The sequence below is a fragment of the Macaca fascicularis genome, chromosome 18, assembly GCF_037993035.2.
Source record: "Macaca fascicularis isolate 582-1 chromosome 18, T2T-MFA8v1.1".
In the NCBI taxonomy this organism is placed as follows: domain Eukaryota; kingdom Metazoa; phylum Chordata; class Mammalia; order Primates; family Cercopithecidae; genus Macaca; species Macaca fascicularis.
The window spans coordinates 42,786,504-42,812,819 of NC_088392.1; the positions used below are offsets into that span (position 1 = coordinate 42,786,504).

The 26,316-nt window shown below is 55.8% G+C and overlaps 5 protein-coding genes across 11 annotated transcripts in view; 4 read left to right on the forward strand and 1 right to left on the reverse strand.

Moving 5' to 3' along the window:
• The window catches only part of KATNAL2 (katanin catalytic subunit A1 like 2), a 167,000-nt gene that overhangs the window by 81,200 nt on the left and 59,484 nt on the right, over positions 1–26,316 (reverse strand). The gene's annotated exons all lie outside the window — the stretch shown is intronic.
• LOC135968239 (elongin-A3-like) lies at positions 1,577–3,539 on the forward strand. Its single transcript, XM_065533883.2, has 2 exons — positions 1,577–3,195; positions 3,388–3,539. The coding sequence occupies exons 1-2, from the start codon at positions 1,656–1,658 to the stop codon at positions 3,504–3,506; spliced, it is 1,659 nt and encodes a 552-aa protein (XP_065389955.1). The 5' UTR covers positions 1,577–1,655; the 3' UTR covers positions 3,507–3,539.
• On the forward strand, positions 8,068–10,006 carry LOC123569973 (elongin-A3-like). The gene is made up of 2 exons (XM_045377728.3): positions 8,068–9,686; positions 9,855–10,006. The coding sequence occupies exons 1-2, from the start codon at positions 8,147–8,149 to the stop codon at positions 9,971–9,973; spliced, it is 1,659 nt and encodes a 552-aa protein (XP_045233663.2). The 5' UTR covers positions 8,068–8,146; the 3' UTR covers positions 9,974–10,006.
• On the forward strand, positions 14,609–16,814 carry LOC135968235 (elongin-A3-like). Its single transcript, XM_065533865.2, has one exon. It carries the CDS (start codon positions 14,612–14,614, stop codon positions 16,424–16,426), a length of 1,815 nt encoding a protein of 604 aa, XP_065389937.1. The 5' UTR covers positions 14,609–14,611; the 3' UTR covers positions 16,427–16,814.
• Positions 21,078–23,295, forward strand: LOC135968236 (elongin-A3-like). Its single transcript, XM_065533867.2, has one exon. The coding sequence runs from the start codon at positions 21,081–21,083 to the stop codon at positions 22,905–22,907; it is 1,827 nt and encodes a 608-aa protein (XP_065389939.1). The 5' UTR covers positions 21,078–21,080; the 3' UTR covers positions 22,908–23,295.

A 26,316-nucleotide genomic window follows, 5' to 3' on the forward strand; every position in this document is an offset into this window, starting at 1 on the left:
ACTCTCACACACACACACACAGAGAGAGAGAGAGAGAGAAAAGTCATGTGAGAATTTAAAAAGTAAGCCAAACCGCCATGGACAGCAGAAACAATAGCTGACATCATAGACATTTCAAATGGTTCTGTTTGCCTCATTCTGACTGAAAGATTAGAGTGGAATTCGGCTGCCCAAACCGTGGCACCAACATCACCTGCAGGCCACAGCAAGCCTTTCTGAGGAGATTTTAAACAGCCGGTGGGGGCAAGATCCTGAAGCGTTTCTTCCAAGACTGCTAACAGGAGATGAAACGTGGCTCTGCCGGCAGGATCCTGAAGACCAAGCACGAGGCCGTGGCTACCAAGAGGTGGCAGCGCTCCATTCAAAGCCACAGAGGAGCAGTCAAGAGCAGAGGTCATGGCCACCGTTTGGGGGGGATGCCAGAGGGATTCGGCTGGTTGACTTTCTGGAGGGCCAAACCGTGATCACATCTGCTCACTAGGAGAGCGCTTTCAGAAAGTCAGCCGCCAAAGCTGGAGCGAGAACAGTCCTCACCAGAGAGTTCTTCTCCACCACGACAATGTTCCTGCTCATGCCTTTCACCCAACAAGGGCAGCTGGGCAAGACTTGCCGCGGGAAATCATGAGGCGTCCACCTTACAGTCCTGATTTGGCGCCTGCTGACTTCTTTTTGTTTCCTAGACTTAGAAAATCTGTAAAAAGCGCCCAGTTTTCTTCAGTTAACGATGGAAAAAAGATTCCATGGAAATCGTCACATTCCCAGGACCCTGGGGGTTTTAGAGGGATGGGCTAGAGGGCGGGGAAAAGACACTGCTTCCAAAAGCGCATTGAACTTGATGGAGCCGATGTTGAGAAGTAAAATACACCTTTTTCATTTTTCTCTCTTAATCCCACTTTTCTACGAATGTTGGCAAGTCCCCTCACGCCACGTCAATCCTAGGTAAAGGGTTGTTATCCTCTGTGGGTTCTTCTTTCTACCATTTTGTCTTGCGGTGTTGTTATTTTCGGTTTTACTCCCAAGAAGATTCAGTCATGTGTCTTTTGGAATCCACAGACGTGGAACCTGCCAACACGGAGGGCCAACGGTAGAACTCAGTGGGGTGTGTCCAGGCTGAAATTAACCTAAACAACTTGTGGGGCACAGCAGGCCACCTGACCGTCCTGATTGGCCGCATTTTGCTGACGCAATGATTACGTATCGGGGCGGGGTAGCCCAGGGGCCAAGGGCGGTCAGGGCTTCAGCCCTGGGTGGGCCTGGGGCTGGCTATATAAGGCCGGGCTCTGGCACGGGAGCTCCACTCGGCCTTGGACGGCGCACCGCAGAGGTCACTCCAGGCTGTGGCTCCACATCCCGAGGACCAGAAGCGGGCCTGCTCAGCTGTCTGCAAGGACCGGCGCTCCAGACCAAGTGGCCGGCTGCACCGAGGACTGAGCTTGCTCCCGGTTGCCGTGACTCCACGCCCCAGGCCTGCGGTCTGCGAGGACCAGCGCCCCAGAACCAGTGGCCCGCTGCTCCGAGGACCGAGCTCCCTCCAGGCTGCGACTCCACATCCCGAACCGGGCAGCGAGGACCCGCGACCCCAGACTTCGTGTCCTGCCGCCCCCAGGACAGAGCCGCGACCGCCGGGACAGCCAGGCCTGCACAGCTCTGCTGAGATGGCGGCAGGGTCCACTACGCTGCACGCAGTGGAGAAGCTGCAGGTGCGTCTGGCCACTAAGACGGACCCGAAAAAGCTAGAGAAATATTTGCAGAAACTCTCCGCCTTGCCCATGACGGCAGACATCCTGGCGGAGACTGGAATCAGAAAGACGGTGAAGCGCCTGCGGAAGCACCAGCACGTGGGCGACTTTGCCAGAGACTTAGCGGCCCGGTGGAAGAAGATGGAGCTTGTGGACCCAAACACCGGGCCTGATGCACAGGACCCCGAGGAGAGCGCTTCCCGAAAGCGCCATGGGGAGGCTCTTCAGGACCAGGAAAAGGCCTGGGGCTTCCCAGAGAACGGGACGGTCCCCAGGAGCCCACCTGACAGTCCTGAGCACAGACGGACAGCACACAGAACACCTCCGGGGCTCCAGAGACCTCACCGAAGGTCTCCCAGTCGCGAGCACAGAGCCCAGAGAAAGCGCCCCAGAAGGGCCCCAGCTGATTCAGGCCCCCATCGGGCCCCTCCATTGCACACCGCTCCCCTCCCGACGCCCGAGGGCCCTGAGCCGGCTGTGCCCGGGAAGCAACCCGGAAGAGGCCACGCTCACGCCGCTCAGGGCGGGCCTCCGCTGGGTCAGGGCTGCCAGGGCCAACCCCAGGGGGAAGCGCTTGTGAGCCACAGCAAGGGGCACAAATCGTCCCGCTGGGCTTCCGCGCAGAAACTGCCTCCTGTCCAGGAAAGCCAGTCAGAGAGGCTGCAGGTGGCCGGCGCTGATTCTGCGGGGCCGAAAACCGTGCCCAGCCATGCCTTCTCAGAGCTCTGGGACCCCTCAGAGGCCTGGATGCAGGCCAACTACGATCTACTTTCCGCTTTTGAGGCCATGACCTCCCAGGAAAAGCCAGAAGCACTCTCCGCACCAACGTTCCAGGAGGAAGCCGCCTTCACTGGACACAGAGTGAATGCTAAGATGCAGGTGTACTCGGGCTCCAGGCCTGCCTGCCAGCCCCAGGTGCTGACGCTGCGCCAGCAGTGCATCCGGGGGCTCAGACACAATCCGGACGCCCTCGGCGACGTGGGAGGGGTCCCCTACTCGGTTCTTGAACCCCTTCCGGAAGGGTGGACGCCTGATCAGCTGTATCGCAGAGAGAAATACAATCACGCACTCGCTGGGGACACAGATGAATTATGGAGGATTCATTGTCTCCAGGACTTCAAGGAAGAAAAGCCACAGGAGCACGAGTCTTGGCGGGAGCTGTATCTGCGGCTTCGGGACTCCCGAGAGCAGCGGCTGCGAGCAGTCACCACGAAAATCCGATCTGCACGTGAAAACAAACCCATCCGCCGACAGACAAAGATGATCTGTTTCAACTCTGGGGCCAAGACGCCTTATGATGCTTCAAGGAGGCAAGAGAAGTCTGCAGGAGCCGCTGACCCCGAAGAGGGAGAGATCAAGCCAGCCCCCAAAGCCGCGGGCAGCAGCCACGTTCCCTCCAGCCGGGGCGGCGTGGGCGGTGGCGATAGGGGCGGTGGCGGCCTGGTGGGCGGCGGGGACGGCGGCCACGGCGGAAGCAGCGGCAGCAGCAGCACGAGCAGCAGCAGCAGCAGCAGCAGCAGCACGAGCAGCAGCAGCAGCAGCAGCAGCAGCAGCAGCAGCACGAGCAGCAGCAGCACGAGCAGCAGCAGCAGCAGCAGCAGCAGCGTCCTTCACCGGCTCCCTGAGAAGAGGGCCAACCCCTGCCTGAGCAGCAGCAATGAGCGCCCGGCGCCCGCCGCCAAAACCCGGAAACCGGCTGCCAAGAAAGTGGCCCCGCTGATGGCCAAGGCAATTCGAGACTACAAGAGGAGATTCTCCCGAAGATAAACTCAGGACTTGTGCCTTAGGGTTAAAATCTGGGGGGAGGAGGAACAATGCAAAGTCAATGCGGGTTGGGGAAAGAAACTTCCAGTGGACACCAGAACCTTTGGCTTGGTGCAAAGTTGAGCCTCTGCATTCTGCAGGTGTCAAGTGCTGGCCCTGTGATTTTGCCTCCCACACCCAGCCACTGCCTCCCTGCTTGGAGGCCACCTCAGAATTCAGAAGATGGGAACGCATTCGGGTCAACTCTACTTTGGCTGTTCACTGATCGTTTTTTGTTTTTTGTTGTTTTGAGACGGAGTCTCGCTCTGTCGCCCAGGCTGGAGTACAGTGGTGCCGTCTCAGCTCACTGCAAGCTCTGCCTCCCGGGTTCACGCCATTCCCCTGCCTCAGCCTCCCCGTAGCTGGGACTACAGGCGTGCACCACCACGCCCCGCGAAGTTTTTGTATTTTTTAGTAGAGACGGGGTTTCACCGTGTGAGCCAGGATGGTCTCGATCTCCTGACCTCGTGATCCGCCCGCCTCGGCCTCCCAAGGTGCTGGGATTACAGGCGTGAGCCACCGCGCCCGGCCACTGATCTTTTTCTAATTAACGACCTAGTTGCAATCATAAACTAGGTACCACATGTGAGATTTCTGTTTTTCCTTTCTTTTGAAATCAGCGAGTACATGAGGACTTCTTAGACACAAACTCTCAATCTGTTAGTTGGCACTGATAACTGCCACTCCATAAAATGTTTTGTGGTTGTCGTTGCTGTTGTTTTGTTTTAAAGAAACGGCCGGGCATGATCCTGTAATCGTGAGCCATCCTCCTTTGGGAGGCCGAGGAGGGCAGATGGCTTGAGCCCACAGGGTGGAGACCAGCCTGTGCCAAATGGAGAAACCCCGTCTCCACAAATGATACCACAATTAGCCTGGCGTGGTGGCACGGCCCCTGTGGTCCTCTGGTCCCAGCTTCTTAAAGGACTGAGGTGGCAGGATTGACTGAGCTGGGCGAGCGGAGGTTGCCGTGACCTTTCCTCATTCCACTGCACTCCAGCCTGGGTGACAGAACCAGAGCACGTCTCAAAGAAAACCGCTATTTCTTTGAAGAAAGGAACTATCGGATTTCATGAATAAATGCTAATAACTGGTACCATGGCGAAGTCAAAATAGTTTCACTAAGCACCGCATACAATCATTCCCAATCTTTTCACCCAGAACCCCTATGAAAGGTTGGCGACACCTTAATCAGCTTATTGAGGTTCTGAATCAAGAAGTCTAAAGCTGCCAATCAGACTTTCTAATTACCATGAGATGACCAGGTTAACAACCTGGAGTTCACCTCATAGGAGCTTCTGCAAGCTTCGGGGAAGGTTTGCATTCCAACTCAGGGCATTTCTTGGCCTCACGCGGGCTGGTAATCACAGGTCCGCGTGCCAGATATGACACACGCGAGCGCACACACACGCACACACGCACACACGCACACACGCCCCCCCCCCACACACACACACAGACCCCCTTGCGTATATCTCATTCTTATGGGTGTACCAATAGTGAGGGGCAGAGAGAAAGACACAAAGACCTAAGCCACAAGGCAAAACCGAGCAAGGGCAGTCCAAGAGATCAAAGTCCTGTGCCCTGGGCTGTCAGCAGAATGGGTGCTGGGAAGCTAGCTTCTGGAAGCAGGCACCTGAGTGGATGCAGGTGCAAGTGAGAAGAGGCCTTCAAGCCTGAAGGACACGTATGGAGACAGGACAGGGAGCCACAGAGACACTGCCCTTAAGGAAGACAGAAAAGCATTCGTTCCGGGGAAGGGGACATGATCCAATCAGCGACGGTGTAAAACTCAGACAAGTCCGGGCACGGTGACCCACGCCTGTAATCCCATCGCTTTGGGAGGTCGGGGCCAGCGGGTCACCTGAGGTCAGGAGTTGGAGACCAGCCTGACCAATATGAGGAAATCCCGTCTCTACTAAAAATACCAAACGCGCTCAGGCTTGCCGGCGAGCGCCTGTAATCCCAGCTACTCAGGAGGCTGAGACAGGAGAATCACTTGAACCCGGGAGGCGGAGTCTGCAGTGAGCCCAGATCCCACCATTGCACTCCAGCCTGGACAACAAAAGCAAAACTCCGTCTCAAAATTAAAAACAAAAACTCGGAAAAGCTCCCCCAGCAAGGGCCGGAGACAATGCCAGTCTCTATTTCTCGACAGCAATTCAAGAGAGAATCTCAGGCGGCCTGCAAACCTCACAAGACAGCAGAACATCCTCCCCAAGGCGGAGAAGCCACATGCTCTTTCTGGAGGTGGAGTAGCCACCGATCACCCTGCAGCCCCTCCCCACTCCCACCGAGAAACCCCAGTCCCTCGGAATCAAATCCACTGGCAACAACCTTTCTTCCTGGAAAACGTTTCCCCTGCCAAGATGGAAAACAAACACGATACAAGCAAATACAACTCAAAACACAAGGAAACAATTGGAGCAAGTTCTAGCCCCTCCTAGCTCCTCGATGCCCCCACAATCACGCTACTGCTGAAAACAGCGGCCGCACCCACTAAACTCATTCATGACTGGAGACCGTGACAAACCGTAGCAGATCACTGCTCCCACCGCGACACTCGCTCTCAAAAAGACACAAAGGAAACAAACCCCACACAAACTATAAACCTACCCCAAACAGAATTCAGAATCCACCGAAGGATCCTGCTGGTATATTACTACACTGACCCAGGGTAGTTCAATTCCCTTCCGACCTATTTACAAACTAATCCTCATTCTGGGAGCTCTGGAAGCATTGCCAGTATTGCGCTGGGGTCCTCTTCGTGAGGGAGCTGGAAGACTGGAAACACGGCAAGCACATTTCCCTCTTTCTCTACATACCACGGAGGGGTAATTCTCAAAAAAGCCTTAACACCTGAATCCTCATCCCCCGATTCTCAAGCTATAATCATTTTCCTTCTTTAGAAGACACACACACACACACACACACACACACACACACACACACACTCTCACACACACACACACAGAGAGAGAGAGAGAGAGAAAAGTCATGTGAGAATTTAAAAAGTAAGCCAAACCGCCATGGACAGCAGAAACAATAGCTGACATCATAGACATTTCAAATGGTTCTGTTTGCCTCATTCTGACTGAAAGATTAGAGTGGAATTCGGCTGCCCAAACCGTGGCACCAACATCACCTGCAGGCCACAGCAAGCCTTTCTGAGGAGATTTTAAACAGCCGGTGGGGGCAAGATCCTGAAGCGTTTCTTCCAAGACTGCTAACAGGAGATGAAACGTGGCTCTGCCGGCAGGATCCTGAAGACCAAGCACGAGGCCGTGGCTACCAAGAGGTGGCAGCGCTCCATTCAAAGCCACAGAGGAGCAGTCAAGAGCAGAGGTCATGGCCACCGTTTGGGGGGGATGCCAGAGGGATTCGGCTGGTTGACTTTCTGGAGGGCCAAACCGTGATCACATCTGCTCACTAGGAGAGCGCTTTCAGAAAGTCAGCCGCCAAAGCTGGAGCGAGAACAGTCCTCACCAGAGAGTTCTTCTCCACCACGACAATGTTCCTGCTCATGCCTTTCACCCAACAAGGGCAGCTGGGCAAGACTTGCCGCGGGAAATCATGAGGCGTCCACCTTACAGTCCTGATTTGGCGCCTGCTGACTTCTTTTTGTTTCCTAGACTTAGAAAATCTGTAAAAAGCGCCCAGTTTTCTTCAGTTAACGATGGAAAAAAGATTCCATGGAAATCGTCACATTCCCAGGACCCTGGGGGTTTTAGAGGGATGGGCTAGAGGGCGGGGAAAAGACACTGCTTCCAAAAGCGCATTGAACTTGATGGAGCCGATGTTGAGAAGTAAAATACACCTTTTTCATTTTTCTCTCTTAATCCCACTTTTCTACGAATGTTGGCAAGTCCCCTCACGCCACGTCAATCCTAGGTAAAGGGTTGTTATCCTCTGTGGGTTCTTCTTTCTACCATTTTGTCTTGCGGTGTTGTTATTTTCGGTTTTACTCCCAAGAAGATTCAGTCATGTGTCTTTTGGAATCCACAGACGTGGAACCTGCCAACACGGAGGGCCAACGGTAGAACTCAGTGGGGTGTGTCCAGGCTGAAATTAACCTAAACAACTTGTGGGGCACAGCAGGCCACCTGACCGTCCTGATTGGCCGCATTTTGCTGACGCAATGATTACGTATCGGGGCGGGGTAGCCCAGGGGCCAAGGGCGGTCAGGGCTTCAGCCCTGGGTGGGCCTGGGGCTGGCTATATAAGGCCGGGCTCTGGCACGGGAGCTCCACTCGGCCTTGGACGGCGCACCGCAGAGGTCACTCCAGGCTGTGGCTCCACATCCCGAGGACCAGAAGCGGGCCTGCTCAGCTGTCTGCAAGGACCGGCGCTCCAGACCAAGTGGCCGGCTGCACCGAGGACTGAGCTTGCTCCCGGTTGCCGTGACTCCACGCCCCAGGCCTGCGGTCTGCGAGGACCAGCGCCCCAGAACCAGTGGCCCGCTGCTCCGAGGACCGAGCTCCCTCCAGGCTGCGACTCCACATCCCGAACCGGGCAGCGAGGACCCGCGACCCCAGACTTCGTGTCCTGCCGCCCCCAGGACAGAGCCGCGACCGCCGGGACAGCCAGGCCTGCACAGCTCTGCTGAGATGGCGGCAGGGTCCACTACGCTGCACGCAGTGGAGAAGCTGCAGGTGCGTCTGGCCACTAAGACGGACCCGAAAAAGCTAGAGAAATATTTGCAGAAACTCTCCGCCTTGCCCATGACGGCAGACATCCTGGCGGAGACTGGAATCAGAAAGACGGTGAAGCGCCTGCGGAAGCACCAGCACGTGGGCGACTTTGCCAGAGACTTAGCGGCCCGGTGGAAGAAGCTGGTGGTTGTGGACCCAAACACCGGGCCTGATGCACAGGACCCCGAGGAGAGCGCTTCCCGAAAGCGCCATGGGGAGGCTCTTCAGGACCAGGAAAAGGCCTGGGGCTTCCCAGAGAACGGGACGGTCCCCAGGAGCCCACCTGACAGTCCTGAGCACAGACGGACAGCACACAGAACACCTCCGGGGCTCCAGAGACCTCACCGAAGGTCTCCCAGTCGCGAGCACAGAGCCCAGAGAAAGCGCCCCAGAAGGGCCCCAGCTGATTCAGGCCCCCATCGGGCCCCTCCATTGCACACCGCTCCCCTCCCGACGCCCGAGGGCCCTGAGCCGGCTGTGCCCGGGAAGCAACCCGGAAGAGGCCACGCTCACGCCGCTCAGGGCGGGCCTCCGCTGGGTCAGGGCTGCCAGGGCCAACCCCAGGGGGAAGCGCTTGTGAGCCACAGCAAGGGGCACAAATCGTCCCGCTGGGCTTCCGCGCAGAAACTGCCTCCTGTCCAGGAAAGCCAGTCAGAGAGGCTGCAGGTGGCCGGCGCTGATTCTGCGGGGCCGAAAACCGTGCCCAGCCATGCCTTCTCAGAGCTCTGGGACCCCTCAGAGGCCTGGATGCAGGCCAACTACGATCTACTTTCCGCTTTTGAGGCCATGACCTCCCAGGAAAAGCCAGAAGCACTCTCCGCACCAACGTTCCAGGAGGAAGCCGCCTTCACTGGACACAGAGTGAATGCTAAGATGCAGGTGTACTCGGGCTCCAGGCCTGCCTGCCAGCCCCAGGTGCTGACGCTGCGCCAGCAGTGCATCCGGGGGCTCAGACACAATCCGGACGCCCTCGGCGACGTGGGAGGGGTCCCCTACTCGGTTCTTGAACCCCTTCCGGAAGGGTGGACGCCTGATCAGCTGTATCGCAGAGAGAAATACAATCACGCACTCGCTGGGGACACAGATGAATTATGGAGGATTCATTGTCTCCAGGACTTCAAGGAAGAAAAGCCACAGGAGCACGAGTCTTGGCGGGAGCTGTATCTGCGGCTTCGGGACTCCCGAGAGCAGCGGCTGCGAGCAGTCACCACGAAAATCCGATCTGCACGTGAAAACAAACCCATCCGCCGACAGACAAAGATGATCTGTTTCAACTCTGGGGCCAAGACGCCTTATGATGCTTCAAGGAGGCAAGAGAAGTCTGCAGGAGCCGCTGACCCCGAAGAGGGAGAGATCAAGCCAGCCCCCAAAGCCGCGGGCAGCAGCCACGTTCCCTCCAGCCGGGGCGGCGTGGGCGGTGGCGATAGGGGCGGTGGCGGCCTGGTGGGCGGCGGGGACGGCGGCCACGGCGGAAGCAGTGGCAGCAGCAGCACGAGCAGCAGCAGCAGCAGCAGCAGCAGCAGCAGCAGCAGCAGCAGCAGCAGCACGAGCAGCAGCAGCACGAGCAGCAGCAGCAGCAGCGTCCTTCACCGGCTCCCTGAGAAGAGGGCCAACCCCTGCCTGAGCAGCAGCAATGAGCGCCCGGCGCCCGCCGCCAAAACCCGGAAACCGGCTGCCAAGAAAGTGGCCCCGCTGATGGCCAAGGCAATTCGAGACTACAAGAGGAGATTCTCCCGAAGATAAACTCAGGACTTGTGCCTTAGGGTTAAAATCTGGGGGGAGGAGGAACAATGCAAAGTCAATGCGGGTTGGGGAAAGAAACTTCCAGTGGACACCAGAACCTTTGGCTTGGTGCAAAGTTGAGCCTCTGCATTCTGCAGGTGTCAAGTGCTGGCCCTGTGATTTTGCCTCCCACACCCAGCCACTGCCTCCCTGCTTGGAGGCCACCTCAGAATTCAGAAGATGGGAACGCATTCGGGTCAACTCTACTTTGGCTGTTCACTGATCGTTTTTTGTTTTTTGTTGTTTTGAGACGGAGTCTCGCTCTGTCGCCCAGGCTGGAGTACAGTGGTGCCGTCTCAGCTCACTGCAAGCTCTGCCTCCCGGGTTCACGCCATTCCCCTGCCTCAGCCTCCCCGTAGCTGGGACTACAGGCGTGCACCACCACGCCCCGCGAAGTTTTTGTATTTTTTAGTAGAGACGGGGTTTCACCGTGTGAGCCAGGATGGTCTCGATCTCCTGACCTCGTGATCCGCCCGCCTCGGCCTCCCAAGGTGCTGGGATTACAGGCGTGAGCCACCGCGCCTGGCCACTGATCTTTTTCTAATTAACGACCTAGTTGCAATCATAAACTAGGTACCACATGTGAGATTTCCGTTTTTCCTTTCTTTTGAAATCAGCGAGTACATGAGGACTTCTTAGACACAAACTCTCAATCTGTTAGTTGGCACTGATAACTGCCACTCCATAAAATGTTTTGTGGTTGTCGTTGCTGTTGTTTTGTTTTAAAGAAACGGCCGGGCATGATCCTGTAATCGTGAGCCATCCTCCTTTGGGAGGCCGAGGAGGGCAGATGGCTTGAGCCCACAGGGTGGAGACCAGCCTGTGCCAAATGGAGAAACCCCGTCTCCACAAATGATACCACAATTAGCCTGGCGTGGTGGCACGGCCCCTGTGGTCCTCTGGTCCCAGCTTCTTAAAGGACTGAGGTGGCAGGATTGACTGAGCTGGGCGAGCGGAGGTTGCCGTGACCTTTCCTCATTCCACTGCACTCCAGCCTGGGTGACAGAACCAGAGCACGTCTCAAAGAAAACCGCTATTTCTTTGAAGAAAGGAACTATCGGATTTCATGAATAAATGCTAATAACTGGTACCATGGCGAAGTCAAAATAGTTTCACTAAGCACCGCATACAATCATTCCCAATCTTTTCACCCAGAACCCCTATGAAAGGTTGGCGACACCTTAATCAGCTTATTGAGGTTCTGAATCAAGAAGTCTAAAGCTGCCAATCAGACTTTCTAATTACCATGAGATGACCAGGTTAACAACCTGGAGTTCACCTCATAGGAGCTTCTGCAAGCTTCGGGGAAGGTTTGCATTCCAACTCAGGGCATTTCTTGGCCTCACGCGGGCTGGTAATCACAGGTCCGCGTGCCAGATATGACACACGCGAGCGCACACACACGCACACACGCACACACGCCCCCCACACACACACACACACAGACCCCCTTGCGTATATCTCATTCTTATGGGTGTACCAATAGTGAGGGGCAGAGAGAAAGACACAAAGACCTAAGCCACAAGGCAAAACCGAGCAAGGGCAGTCCAAGAGATCAAAGTCCTGTGCCCTGGGCTGTCAGCAGAATGGGTGCTGGGAAGCTAGCTTCTGGAAGCAGGCACCTGAGTGGATGCAGGTGCAAGTGAGAAGAGGCCTTCAAGCCTGAAGGACACGTATGGAGACAGGACAGGGAGCCACAGAGACATTGCCCTTAAGGAAGACAGAAAAGCATTCGTTCCGGGGAAGGGGACATGATCCAATCAGCGACGGTGTAAAACTCAGACAAGTCCGGGCACGGTGACCCACGCCTGTAATCCCATCGCTTTGGGAGGTCGGGGCCAGCGGGTCACCTGAGGTCAGGAGTTGGAGACCAGCCTGACCAATATGAGGAAATCCCGTCTCTACTAAAAATACCAAACGCGCTCAGGCTTGCCGGCGAGCGCCTGTAATCCCAGCTACTCAGGAGGCTGAGACAGGAGAATCACTTGAACCCGGGAGGCGGAGTCTGCAGTGAGCCCAGATCCCACCATTGCACTCCAGCCTGGACAACAAAAGCAAAACTCCGTCTCAAAATTAAAAACAAAAACTCGGAAAAGCTCCCCCAGCAAGGGCCGGAGACAATGCCAGTCTCTATTTCTCGACAGCAATTCAAGAGAGAATCTCAGGCGGCCTGCAAACCTCACAAGACAGCAGAACATCCTCCCCAAGGCGGAGAAGCCACATGCTCTTTCTGGAGGTGGAGTAGCCACCGATCACCCTGCAGCCCCTCCCCACTCCCACCGAGAAACCCCAGTCCCTCGGAATCAAATCCACTGGCAACAACCTTTCTTCCTGGAAAACGTTTCCCCTGCCAAGATGGAAAACAAACACGATACAAGCAAATACAACTCAAAACACAAGGAAACAATTGGAGCAAGTTCTAGCCCCTCCTAGCTCCTCGATGCCCCCACAATCACGCTACTGCTGAAAACAGCGGCCGCACCCACTAAACTCATTCATGACTGGAGACCGTGACAAACCGTAGCAGATCACTGCTCCCACCGCGACACTCGCTCTCAAAAAGACACAAAGGAAACAAACCCCACACAAACTATAAACCTACCCCAAACAGAATTCAGAATCCACCGAAGGATCCTGCTGGTATATTACTACACTGACCCAGGGTAGTTCAATTCCCTTCCGACCTATTTACAAACTAATCCTCATTCTGGGAGCTCTGGAAGCATTGCCAGTATTGCGCTGGGGTCCTCTTCGTGAGGGAGCTGGAAGACTGGAAACACGGCAAGCACATTTCCCTCTTTCTCTACATACCACGGAGGGGTAATTCTCAAAAAAGCCTTAACACCTGAATCCTCATCCCCCGATTCTCAAGCTATAATCATTTTCCTTCTTTAGAAGACACACACACACACACACACACACACACACACACACACACACACACACTCTCACACACACACACACAGAGAGAGAGAGAGAGAGAAAAGTCATGTGAGAATTTAAAAAGTAAGCCAAACCGCCATGGACAGCAGAAACAATAGCTGACATCATAGACATTTCAAATGGTTCTGTTTGCCTCATTCTGACTGAAAGATTAGAGTGGAATTCGGCTGCCCAAACCGTGGCACCAACATCACCTGCAGGCCACAGCAAGCCTTTCTGAGGAGATTTTAAACAGCCGGTGGGGGCAAGATCCTGAAGCGTTTCTTCCAAGACTGCTAACAGGAGATGAAACGTGGCTCTGCCGGCAGGATCCTGAAGACCAAGCACGAGGCCGTGGCTACCAAGAGGTGGCAGCGCTCCATTCAAAGCCACAGAGGAGCAGTCAAGAGCAGAGGTCATGGCCACCGTTTGGGGGGGATGCCAGAGGGATTCGGCTGGTTGACTTTCTGGAGGGCCAAACCGTGATCACATCTGCTCACTAGGAGAGCGCTTTCAGAAAGTCAGCCGCCAAAGCTGGAGCGAGAACAGTCCTCACCAGAGAGTTCTTCTCCACCACGACAATGTTCCTGCTCATGCCTTTCACCCAACAAGGGCAGCTGGGCAAGACTTGCCGCGGGAAATCATGAGGCGTCCACCTTACAGTCCTGATTTGGCGCCTGCTGACTTCTTTTTGTTTCCTAGACTTAGAAAATCTGTAAAAAGCGCCCAGTTTTCTTCAGTTAACGATGGAAAAAAGATTCCATGGAAATCGTCACATTCCCAGGACCCTGGGGGTTTTAGAGGGATGGGCTAGAGGGCGGGGAAAAGACACTGCTTCCAAAAGCGCATTGAACTTGATGGAGCCGATGTTGAGAAGTAAAATACACCTTTTTCAGTTTTCTCTCTTAATCCCACTTTTCTACGAATGTTGGCAAGTCCCCTCACGCCACGTCAATCCTAGGTAAAGGGTTGTTATCCTCTGTGGGTTCTTCTTTCTACCATTTTGTCTTGCGGTGTTGTTATTTTCGGTTTTACTCCCAAGAAGATTCAGTCATGTGTCTTTTGGAATCCACAGACGTGGAACCTGCCAACACGGAGGGCCAACGGTAGAACTCAGTGGGGTGTGTCCAGGCTGAAATTAACCTAAACAACTTGTGGGGCACAGCAGGCCACCTGACCGTCCTGATTGGCCGCATTTTGCTGACGCAATGATTACGTATCGGGGCGGGGTAGCCCAGGGGCCAAGGGCGGTCAGGGCTTCAGCCCTGGGTGGGCCTGGGGCTGGCTATATAAGGCCGGGCTCTGGCACGGGAGCTCCACTCGGCCTTGGACGGCGCACCGCAGAGGTCACTCCAGGCTGTGGCTCCACATCCCGAGGACCAGAAGCGGGCCTGCTCAGCTGTCTGCAAGGACCGGCGCTCCAGACCAAGTGGCCGGCTGCACCGAGGACTGAGCTTGCTCCCGGTTGCCGTGACTCCACGCCCCAGGCCTGCGGTCTGCGAGGACCAGCGCCCCAGAACCAGTGGCCCGCTGCTCCGAGGACCGAGCTCCCTCCAGGCTGCGACTCCACATCCCGAACCGGGCAGCGAGGACCCGCGACCCCAGACTTCGTGTCCTGCCGCCCCCAGGACAGAGCCGCGACCGCCGGGACAGCCAGGCCTGCACAGCTCTGCTGAGATGGCGGCAGGGTCCACTACGCTGCACGCAGTGGAGAAGCTGCAGGTGCGTCTGGCCACTAAGACGGACCCGAAAAAGCTAGAGAAATATTTGCAGAAACTCTCCGCCTTGCCCATGACGGCAGACATCCTGGCGGAGACTGGAATCAGAAAGACGGTGAAGCGCCTGCGGAAGCACCAGCACGTGGGCGACTTTGCCAGAGACTTAGCGGCCCGGTGGAAGAAGCTGGTGCTTGTGGACCCAAACACCGGGCCTGATGCACAGGACCCCGAGGAGAGCGCTTCCCGAAAGCGCCATGGGGAGGCTCTTCAGGACCAGGAAAAGGCCTGGGGCTTCCCAGAGAACGGGACGGTCCCCAGGAGCCCACCTGACAGTCCTGAGCACAGACGGACAGCACACAGAACACCTCCGGGGCTCCAGAGACCTCACCGAAGGTCTCCCAGTCGCGAGCACAGAGCCCAGAGAAAGCGCCCCAGAAGGGCCCCAGCTGATTCAGGCCCCCATCGGGCCCCTCCATTGCACACCGCTCCCCTCCCGACGCCCGAGGGCCCTGAGCCGGCTGTGCCCGGGAAGCAACCCGGAAGAGGCCACGCTCACGCCGCTCAGGGCGGGCCTCCGCTGGGTCAGGGCTGCCAGGGCCAACCCCAGGGGGAAGCGCTTGTGAGCCACAGCAAGGGGCACAAATCGTCCCGCTGGGCTTCCGCGCAGAAACTGCCTCCTGTCCAGGAAAGCCAGTCAGAGAGGCTGCAGGTGGCCGGCGCTGATTCTGCGGGGCCGAAAACGGTGCCCAGCCATGCCTTCTCAGAGCTCTGGGACCCCTCAGAGGCCTGGATGCAGGCCAACTACGATCTACTTTCCGCTTTTGAGGCCATGACCTCCCAGGAAAAGCCAGAAGCACTCTCCGCACCAACGTTCCAGGAGGAAGCCGCCTTCACTGGACACAGAGTGAATGCTAAGATGCAGGTGTACTCGGGCTCCAGGCCTGCCTGCCAGCCCCAGGTGCTGACGCTGCGCCAGCAGTGCATCCGGGGGCTCAGACACAATCCGGACGCCCTCGGCGACGTGGGAGGGGTCCCCTACTCGGTTCTTGAACCCCTTCCGGAAGGGTGGACGCCTGATCAGCTGTATCGCAGAGAGAAATACAATCACGCACTCGCTGGGGACACAGATGAATTATGGAGGATTCATTGTCTCCAGGACTTCAAGGAAGAAAAGCCACAGGAGCACGAGTCTTGGCGGGAGCTGTATCTGCGGCTTCGGGACTCCCGAGAGCAGCGGCTGCGAGCAGTCACCACGAAAATCCGATCTGCACGTGAAAACAAACCCATCCGCCGACAGACAAAGATGATCTGTTTCAACTCTGGGGCCAAGACGCCTTATGATGCTTCAAGGAGGCAAGAGAAGTCTGCAGGAGCCGCTGACCCCGAAGAGGGAGAGATCAAGCCAGCCCCCAAAGCCGCGGGCAGCAGCCACGTTCCCTCCAGCCGGGGCGGCGTGGGCGGTGGCGATAGGGGCGGTGGCGGCCTGGTGGGCGGCGGGGACGGCGGCCACGGCGGAAGCAGTGGCAGCAGCAGCACGAGCAGCAGCAGCAGCAGCAGCAGCAGCAGCAGCAGCAGCACGAGCAGCAGCAGCACGAGCAGCAGCAGCAGCAGCGTCCTTCACCGGCTCCCTGAGAAGAGGGCCAACCCCTGCCTGAGCAGCAGCAATGAGCGCCCGGCGCCCGCCGCCAAAACCCGGAAACCGGCTGCCAAGAAAGTGGCCCCGCTGATGGCCAAGGCAATTCGAGACTACAAGAGGAGATTCTCCCGAAGATAAACTCAGGACTTGTGCCTTAGGGTTAAAATCTGGGGGGAGGAGGAACAATGCAAAGTCAATGCGGGTTGGGGAAAGAAACTTCCAGTGGACACCAGAACCTTTGGCTTGGTGCAAAGTTGAGCCTCTGCATTCTGCAGGTGTCAAGTGCTGGCCCTGTGATTTTGCCTCCCACACCCAGCCACTGCCTCCCTGCTTGGAGGCCACCTCAGAATTCAGAAGATGGGAACGCATTCGGGTCAACTCTACTTTGGCTGTTCACTGATCGTTTTTTGTTTTTTGTTGTTTTGAGACGGAGTCTCGCTCTGTCGCCCAGGCTGGAGTACAGTGGTGCCGTCTCAGCTCACTGCAAGCTCTGCCTCCCGGGTTCACGCCATTCCCCTGCCTCAGCCTCCCCGTAGCTGGGACTACAGGCGTGCACCACCACGCCCCGCGAAGTTTTTGTATTTTTTAGTAGAGACGGGGTTTCACCGTGTGAGCCAGGATGGTCTCGATCTCCTGACCTCGTGATCCGCCCGCCTCGGCCTCCCAAGGTGCTGGGATTACAGGCGTGAGCCACCGCGCCCGGCCACTGATCTTTTTCTAATTAACGACCTAGTTGCAATCATAAACTAGGTACCACATGTGAGATTTCCGTTTTTCCTTTCTTTTGAAATCAGCGAGTACATGAGGACTTCTTAGACACAAACTCTCAATCTGTTAGTTGGCACTGATAACTGCCACTCCATAAAATGTTTTGTGGTTGTCGTTGCTGTTGTTTTGTTTTAAAGAAACGGCCGGGCATGATCCTGTAATCGTGAGCCATCCTCCTTTGGGAGGCCGAGGAGGGCAGATGGCTTGAGCCCACAGGGTGGAGACCAGCCTGTGCCAAATGGAGAAACCCCGTCTCCACAAATGATACCACAATTAGCCTGGCGTGGTGGCACGGCCCCTGTGGTCCTCTGGTCCCAGCTTCTTAAAGGACTGAGGTGGCAGGATTGACTGAGCTGGGCGAGCGGAGGTTGCCGTGACCTTTCCTCATTCCACTGCACTCCAGCCTGGGTGACAGAACCAGAGCACGTCTCAAAGAAAACCGCTATTTCTTTGAAGAAAGGAACTATCGGATTTCATGAATAAATGCTAATAACTGGTACCATGGCGAAGTCAAAATAGTTTCACTAAGCACCGCATACAATCATTCCCAATCTTTTCACCCAGAACCCCTATGAAAGGTTGGCGACACCTTAATCAGCTTATTGAGGTTCTGAATCAAGAAGTCTAAAGCTGCCAATCAGACTTTCTAATTACCATGAGATGACCAGGTTAACAACCTGGAGTTCACCTCATAGGAGCTTCTGCAAGCTTCGGGGAAGGTTTGCATTCCAACTCAGGGCATTTCTTGGCCTCACGCGGGCTGGTAATCACAGGTCCGCGTGCCAGATATGACACACGCGAGCGCACACACACGCACACACGCACACACGCACACACGCACACACGCCCCCCCCACACACACACACACAGACCCCCTTGCGTATATCTCATTCTTATGGGTGTACCAATAGTGAGGGGCAGAGAGAAAGACACAAAGACCTAAGCCACAAGGCAAAACCGAGCAAGGGCAGTCCAAGAGATCAAAGTCCTGTGCCCTGGGCTGTCAGCAGAATGGGTGCTGGGAAGCTAGCTTCTGGAAGCAGGCACCTGAGTGGATGCAGGTGCAAGTGAGAAGAGGCCTTCAAGCCTGAAGGACACGTATGGAGACAGGACAGGGAGCCACAGAGACACTGCCCTTAAGGAAGACAGAAAAGCATTCGTTCCGGGGAAGGGGACATGATCCAATCAGCGACGGTGTAAAACTCAGACAAGTCCGGGCACGGTGACCCACGCCTGTAATCCCATCGCTTTGGGAGGTCGGGGCCAGCGGGTCACCTGAGGTCAGGAGTTGGAGACCAGCCTGACCAATATGAGGAAATCCCGTCTCTACTAAAAATACCAAACGCGCTCAGGCTTGCCGGCGAGCGCCTGTAATCCCAGCTACTCAGGAGGCTGAGACAGGAGAATCACTTGAACCCGGGAGGCGGAGTCTGCAGTGAGCCCAGATCCCACCATTGCACTCCAGCCTGGACAACAAAAGCAAAACTCCGTCTCAAAATTAAAAACAAAAACTCGGAAAAGCTCCCCCAGCAAGGGCCGGAGACAATGCCAGTCTCTATTTCTCGACAGCAATTCAAGAGAGAATCTCAGGCGGCCTGCAAACCTCACAAGACAGCAGAACATCCTCCCCAAGGCGGAGAAGCCACATGCTCTTTCTGGAGGTGGAGTAGCCACCGATCACCCTGCAGCCCCTCCCCACTCCCACCGAGAAACCCCAGTCCCTCGGAATCAAATCCACTGGCAACAACCTTTCTTCCTGGAAAACGTTTCCCCTGCCAAGATGGAAAACAAACACGATACAAGCAAATACAACTCAAAACACAAGGAAACAATTGGAGCAAGTTCTAGCCCCTCCTAGCTCCTCGATGCCCCCACAATCACGCTACTGCTGAAAACAGCGGCCGCACCCACTAAACTCATTCATGACTGGAGACCGTGACAAACCGTAGCAGATCACTGCTCCCACCGCGACACTCGCTCTCAAAAAGACACAAAGGAAACAAACCCCACACAAACTATAAACCTACCCCAAACAGAATTCAGAATCCACCGAAGGATCCTGCTGGTATATTACTACACTGACCCAGGGTAGTTCAATTCCCTTCCGACCTATTTACAAACTAATCCTCATTCTGGGAGCTCTGGAAGCATTGCCAGTATTGCGCTGGGGTCCTCTTCGTGAGGGAGCTGGAAGACTGGAAACACGGCAAGCACATTTCCCTCTTTCTCTACATACCACGGAGGGGTAATTCTCAAAAAAGCCTTAACACCTGAATCCTCATCCCCCGATTCTCAAGCTATAATCATTTTCCTTCTTTAGAAGACACACACACACACACACACACACACACACACACACACACACACACACTCTCACACACACACACACAGAGAGAGAGAGAGAGAGAAAAGTCATGTGAGAATTTAAAAAGTAAGCCAAACCGCCATGGACAGCAGAAACAATAGCTGACATCATAGACATTTCAAATGGTTCTGTTTGCCTCATTCTGACTGAAAGATTAGAGTGGAATTCGGCTGCCCAAACCGTGGCACCAACATCACCTGCAGGCCACAGCAAGCCTTTCTGAGGAGATTTTAAACAGCCGGTGGGGGCAAGATCCTGAAGCGTTTCTTCCAAGACTGCTAACAGGAGATGAAACGTGGCTCTGCCGGCAGGATCCTGAAGACCAAGCACGAGGCCGTGGCTACCAAGAGGTGGCAGCGCTCCATTCAAAGCCACAGAGGAGCAGTCAAGAGCAGAGGTCATGGCCACCGTTTGGGGGGGATGCCAGAGGGATTCGGCTGGTTGACTTTCTGGAGGGCCAAACCGTGATCACATCTGCTCACTAGGAGAGCGCTTTCAGAAAGTCAGCCGCCAAAGCTGGAGCGAGAACAGTCCTCACCAGAGAGTTCTTCTCCACCACGACAATGTTCCTGCTCATGCCTTTCACCCAACAAGGGCAGCTGGGCAAGACTTGCCGCGGGAAATCATGAGGCGTCCACCTTACAGTCCTGATTTGGCGCCTGCTGACTTCTTTTTGTTTCCTAGACTTAGAAAATCTGTAAAAAGCGCCCAGTTTTCTTCAGTTAACGATGGAAAAAAGATTCCATGGAAATCGTCACATTCCCAGGACCCTGGGGGTTTTAGAGGGATGGGCTAGAGGGCGGGGAAAAGACACTGCTTCCAAAAGCGCATTGAACTTGATGGAGCCGATGTTGAGAAGTAAAATACACCTTTTTCAGTTTTCTCTCTTAATCCCACTTTTCTACGAATGTTGGCAAGTCCCCTCACGCCACGTCAATCCTAGGTAAAGGGTTGTTATCCTCTGTGGGTTCTTCTTTCTACCATTTTGTCTTGCGGTGTTGTTATTTTCGGTTTTACTCCCAAGAAGATTCAGTCATGTGTCTTTTGGAATCCACAGACGTGGAACCTGCCAACACGGAGGGCCAACGGTAGAACTCAGTGGGGTGTGTCCAGGCTGAAATTAACCTAAACAACTTGTGGGGCACAGCAGGCCACCTGACCGTCCTGATTGGCCGCATTTTGCTGACGCAATGATTACGTATCGGGGCGGGGTAGCCCAGGGGCCAAGGGCGGTCAGGGCTTCAGCCCTGGGTGGGCCTGGGGCTGGCTATATAAGGCCGGGCTCTGGCACGGGAGCTCCACTCGGCCTTGGACGGCGCACCGCAGAGGTCACTCCAGGCTGTGGCTCCACATCCCGAGGACCAGAAGCGGGCCTGCTCAGCTGTCTGCAAGGACCGGCGCTCCAGACCAAGTGGCCGGCTGCACCGAGGACTGAGCTTGCTCCCGGTTGCCGTGACTCCACGCCCCAGGCCTGCGGTCTGCGAGGACCAGCGCCCCAGAACCAGTGGCCCGCTGCTCCGAGGACCGAGCTCCCTCCAGGCTGCGACTCCACATCCCGAACCGGGCAGCGAGGACCCGCGACCCCAGACTTCGTGTCCTGCCGCCCCCAGGACAGAGCCGCGACCGCCGGGACAGCCAGGCCTGCACAGCTCTGCTGAGATGGCGGCAGGGTCCACTACGCTGCACGCAGTGGAGAAGCTGCAGGTGCGTCTGGCCACTAAGACGGACCCGAAAAAGCTAGAGAAATATTTGCAGAAACTCTCCGCCTTGCCCATGACGGCAGACATCCTGGCGGAGACTGGAATCAGAAAGACGGTGAAGCGCCTGCGGAAGCACCAGCACGTGGGCGACTTTGCCAGAGACTTAGCGGCCCGGTGGAAGAAGCTGGTGGTTGTGGACCCAAACACCGGGCCTGATGCACAGGACCCCGAGGAGAGCGCTTCCCGAAAGCGCCATGGGGAGGCTCTTCAGGACCAGGAAAAGGCCTGGGGCTTCCCAGAGAACGGGACGGTCCCCAGGAGCCCACCTGACAGTCCTGAGCACAGACGGACAGCACACAGAACACCTCCGGGGCTCCAGAGACCTCACCGAAGGTCTCCCAGTCGCGAGCACAGAGCCCAGAGAAAGCGCCCCAGAAGGGCCCCAGCTGATTCAGGCCCCCATCGGGCCCCTCCATTGCACACCGCTCCCCTCCCGACGCCCGAGGGCCCTGAGCCGGCTGTGCCCGGGAAGCAACCCGGAAGAGGCCACGCTCACGCCGCTCAGGGCGGGCCTCCGCTGGGTCAGGGCTGCCAGGGCCAACCCCAGGGGGAAGCGCTTGTGAGCCACAGCAAGGGGCACAAATCGTCCCGCTGGGCTTCCGCGCAGAAACTGCCTCCTGTCCAGGAAAGCCAGTCAGAGAGGCTGCAGGTGGCCGGCGCTGATTCTGCGGGGCCGAAAACGGTGCCCAGCCATGCCTTCTCAGAGCTCTGGGACCCCTCAGAGGCCTGGATGCAGGCCAACTACGATCTACTTTCCGCTTTTGAGGCCATGACCTCCCAGGAAAAGCCAGAAGCACTCTCCGCACCAACGTTCCAGGAGGAAGCCGCCTTCACTGGACACAGAGTGAATGCTAAGATGCAGGTGTACTCGGGCTCCAGGCCTGCCTGCCAGCCCCAGGTGCTGACGCTGCGCCAGCAGTGCATCCGGGGGCTCAGACACAATCCGGACGCCCTCGGCGACGTGGGAGGGGTCCCCTACTCGGTTCTTGAACCCCTTCCGGAAGGGTGGACGCCTGATCAGCTGTATCGCAGAGAGAAATACAATCACGCACTCGCTGGGGACACAGATGAATTATGGAGGATTCATTGTCTCCAGGACTTCAAGGAAGAAAAGCCACAGGAGCACGAGTCTTGGCGGGAGCTGTATCTGCGGCTTCGGGACTCCCGAGAGCAGCGGCTGCGAGCAGTCACCACGAAAATCCGATCTGCACGTGAAAACAAACCCATCCGCCGACAGACAAAGATGATCTGTTTCAACTCTGGGGCCAAGACGCCTTATGATGCTTCAAGGAGGCAAGAGAAGTCTGCAGGAGCCGCTGACCCCGAAGAGGGAGAGATCAAGCCAGCCCCCAAAGCCGCGGGCAGCAGCCACGTTCCCTCCAGCCGGGGCGGCGTGGGCGGTGGCGATAGGGGCGGTGGCGGCCTGGTGGGCGGCGGGGACGGCGGCCACGGCGGAAGCAGTGGCAGCAGCAGCACGAGCAGCAGCAGCAGCAGCAGCAGCAGCAGCAGCAGCAGCAGCACGAGCAGCAGCAGCACGAGCAGCAGCAGCAGCAGCAGCAGCAGCGTCCTTCACCGGCTCCCTGAGAAGAGGGCCAACCCCTGCCTGAGCAGCAGCAATGAGCGCCCGGCGCCCGCCGCCAAAACCCGGAAACCGGCTGCCAAGAAAGTGGCCCCGCTGATGGCCAAGGCAATTCGAGACTACAAGAGGAGATTCTCCCGAAGATAAACTCAGGACTTGTGCCTTAGGGTTAAAATCTGGGGGGAGGAGGAACAATGCAAAGTCAATGCGGGTTGGGGAAAGAAACTTCCAGTGGACACCAGAACCTTTGGCTTGGTGCAAAGTTGAGCCTCTGCATTCTGCAGGTGTCAAGTGCTGGCCCTGTGATTTTGCCTCCCACACCCAGCCACTGCCTCCCTGCTTGGAGGCCACCTCAGAATTCAGAAGATGGGAACGCATTCGGGTCAACTCTACTTTGGCTGTTCACTGATCGTTTTTTGTTTTTTGTTGTTTTGAGACGGAGTCTCGCTCTGTCGCCCAGGCTGGAGTACAGTGGTGCCGTCTCAGCTCACTGCAAGCTCTGCCTCCCGGGTTCACGCCATTCCCCTGCCTCAGCCTCCCCGTAGCTGGGACTACAGGCGTGCACCACCACGCCCCGCGAAGTTTTTGTATTTTTTAGTAGAGACGGGGTTTCACCGTGTGAGCCAGGATGGTCTCGATCTCCTGACCTCGTGATCCGCCCGCCTCGGCCTCCCAAGGTGCTGGGATTACAGGCGTGAGCCACCGCGCCCGGCCACTGATCTTTTTCTAATTAACGACCTAGTTGCAATCATAAACTAGGTACCACATGTGAGATTTCCGTTTTTCCTTTCTTTTGAAATCAGCGAGTACATGAGGACTTCTTAGACACAAACTCTCAATCTGTTAGTTGGCACTGATAACTGCCACTCCATAAAATGTTTTGTGGTTGTCGTTGCTGTTGTTTTGTTTTAAAGAAACGGCCGGGCATGATCCTGTAATCGTGAGCCATCCTCCTTTGGGAGGCCGAGGAGGGCAGATGGCTTGAGCCCACAGGGTGGAGACCAGCCTGTGCCAAATGGAGAAACCCCGTCTCCACAAATGATACCACAATTAGCCTGGCGTGGTGGCACGGCCCCTGTGGTCCTCTGGTCCCAGCTTCTTAAAGGACTGAGGTGGCAGGATTGACTGAGCTGGGCGAGCGGAGGTTGCCGTGACCTTTCCTCATTCCACTGCACTCCAGCCTGGGTGACAGAACCAGAGCACGTCTCAAAGAAAACCGCTATTTCTTTGAAGAAAGGAACTATCGGATTTCATGAATAAATGCTAATAACTGGTACCATGGCGAAGTCAAAATAGTTTCACTAAGCACCGCATACAATCATTCCCAATCTTTTCACCCAGAACCCCTATGAAAGGTTGGCGACACCTTAATCAGCTTATTGAGGTTCTGAATCAAGAAGTCTAAAGCTGCCAATCAGACTTTCTAATTACCATGAGATGACCAGGTTAACAACCTGGAGTTCACCTCATAGGAGCTTCTGCAAGCTTCGGGGAAGGTTTGCATTCCAACTCAGGGCATTTCTTGGCCTCACGCGGGCTGGTAATCACAGGTCCGCGTGCCAGATATGACACACGCGAGCGCACACACACGCACACACGCACACACGCACACACGCCCCCCACACACACACACACACAGACCCCCTTGCGTATATCTCATTCTTATGGGTGTACCAATAGTGAGGGGCAGAGAGAAAGACACAAAGACCTAAGCCACAAGGCAAAACCGAGCAAGGGCAGTCCAAGAGATCAAAGTCCTGTGCCCTGGGCTGTCAGCAGAATGGGTGCTGGGAAGCTAGCTTCTGGAAGCAGGCACCTGAGTGGATGCAGGTGCAAGTGAGAAGAGGCCTTCAAGCCTGAAGGACACGTATGGAGACAGGACAGGGAGCCACAGAGACACTGCCCTTAAGGAAGACAGAAAAGCATTCGTTCCGGGGAAGGGGACATGATCCAATCAGCGACGGTGTAAAACTCAGACAAGTCCGGGCACGGTGACCCACGCCTGTAATCCCATCGCTTTGGGAGGTCGGGGCCAGCGGGTCACCTGAGGTCAGGAGTTGGAGACCAGCCTGACCAATATGAGGAAATCCCGTCTCTACTAAAAATACCAAACGCGCTCAGGCTTGCCGGCGAGCGCCTGTAATCCCAGCTACTCTGGAGGCTGAGACAGGAGAATCACTTGAACCCGGGAGGCGGAGTCTGCAGTGAGCCCAGATCCCACCATTGCACTCCAGCCTGGACAACAAAAGCAAAACTCCGTCTCAAAATTAAAAACAAAAACTCGGAAAAGCTCCCCCAGCAAGGGCCGGAGACAATGCCAGTCTCTATTTCTCGACAGCAATTCAAGAGAGAATCTCAGGCGGCCTGCAAACCTCACAAGACAGCAGAACATCCTCCCCAAGGCGGAGAAGCCACATGCTCTTTCTGGAGGTGGAGTAGCCACCGATCACCCTGCAGCCCCTCCCCACTCCCACCGAGAAACCCCAGTCCCTCGGAATCAAATCCACTGGCAACAACCTTTCTTCCTGGAAAACGTTTCCCCTGCCAAGATGGAAAACAAACACGATACAAGCAAATACAACTCAAAACACAAGGAAACAATTGGAGCAAGTTCTAGCCCCTCCTAGCTCCTCGATGCCCCCACAATCACGCTACTGCTGAAAACAGCGGCCGCACCCACTAAACTCATTCATGACTGGAGACCGTGACAAACCGTAGCAGATCACTGCTCCCACCGCGACACTCGCTCTCAAAAAGACACAAAGGAAACAAACCCCACACAAACTATAAACCTACCCCAAACAGAATTCAGAATCCACCGAAGGATCCTGCTGGTATATTACTACACTGACCCAGGGTAGTTCAATTCCCTTCCGACCTATTTACAAACTAATCCTCATTCTGGGAGCTCTGGAAGCATTGCCAGTATTGCGCTGGGGTCCTCTTCGTGAGGGAGCTGGAAGACTGGAAACACAGCAAGCACATTTCCCTCTTTCTCTACATACCACGGAGGGGTAATTCTCAAAAAAGCCTTAACACCTGAATCCTCATCCCCCGATTCTCAAGCTATAATCATTTTCCTTCTTTAGAAGACACACACACACACACACACACACACACACACACACACACACACTCTCACACACACACACACAGAGAGAGAGAGAGAGAGAAAAGTCATGTGAGAATTTAAAAAGTAAGCCAAACCGCCATGGACAGCAGAAACAATAGCTGACATCATAGACATTTCAAATGGTTCTGTTTGCCTCATTCTGACTGAAAGATTAGAGTGGAATTCGGCTGCCCAAACCGTGGCACCAACATCACCTGCAGGCCACAGCAAGCCTTTCTGAGGAGATTTTAAACAGCCGGTGGGGGCAAGATCCTGAAGCGTTTCTTCCAAGACTGCTAACAGGAGATGAAACGTGGCTCTGCCGGCAGGATCCTGAAGACCAAGCACGAGGCCGTGGCTACCAAGAGGTGGCAGCGCTCCATTCAAAGCCACAGAGGAGCAGTCAAGAGCAGAGGTCATGGCCACCGTTTGGGGGGGATGCCA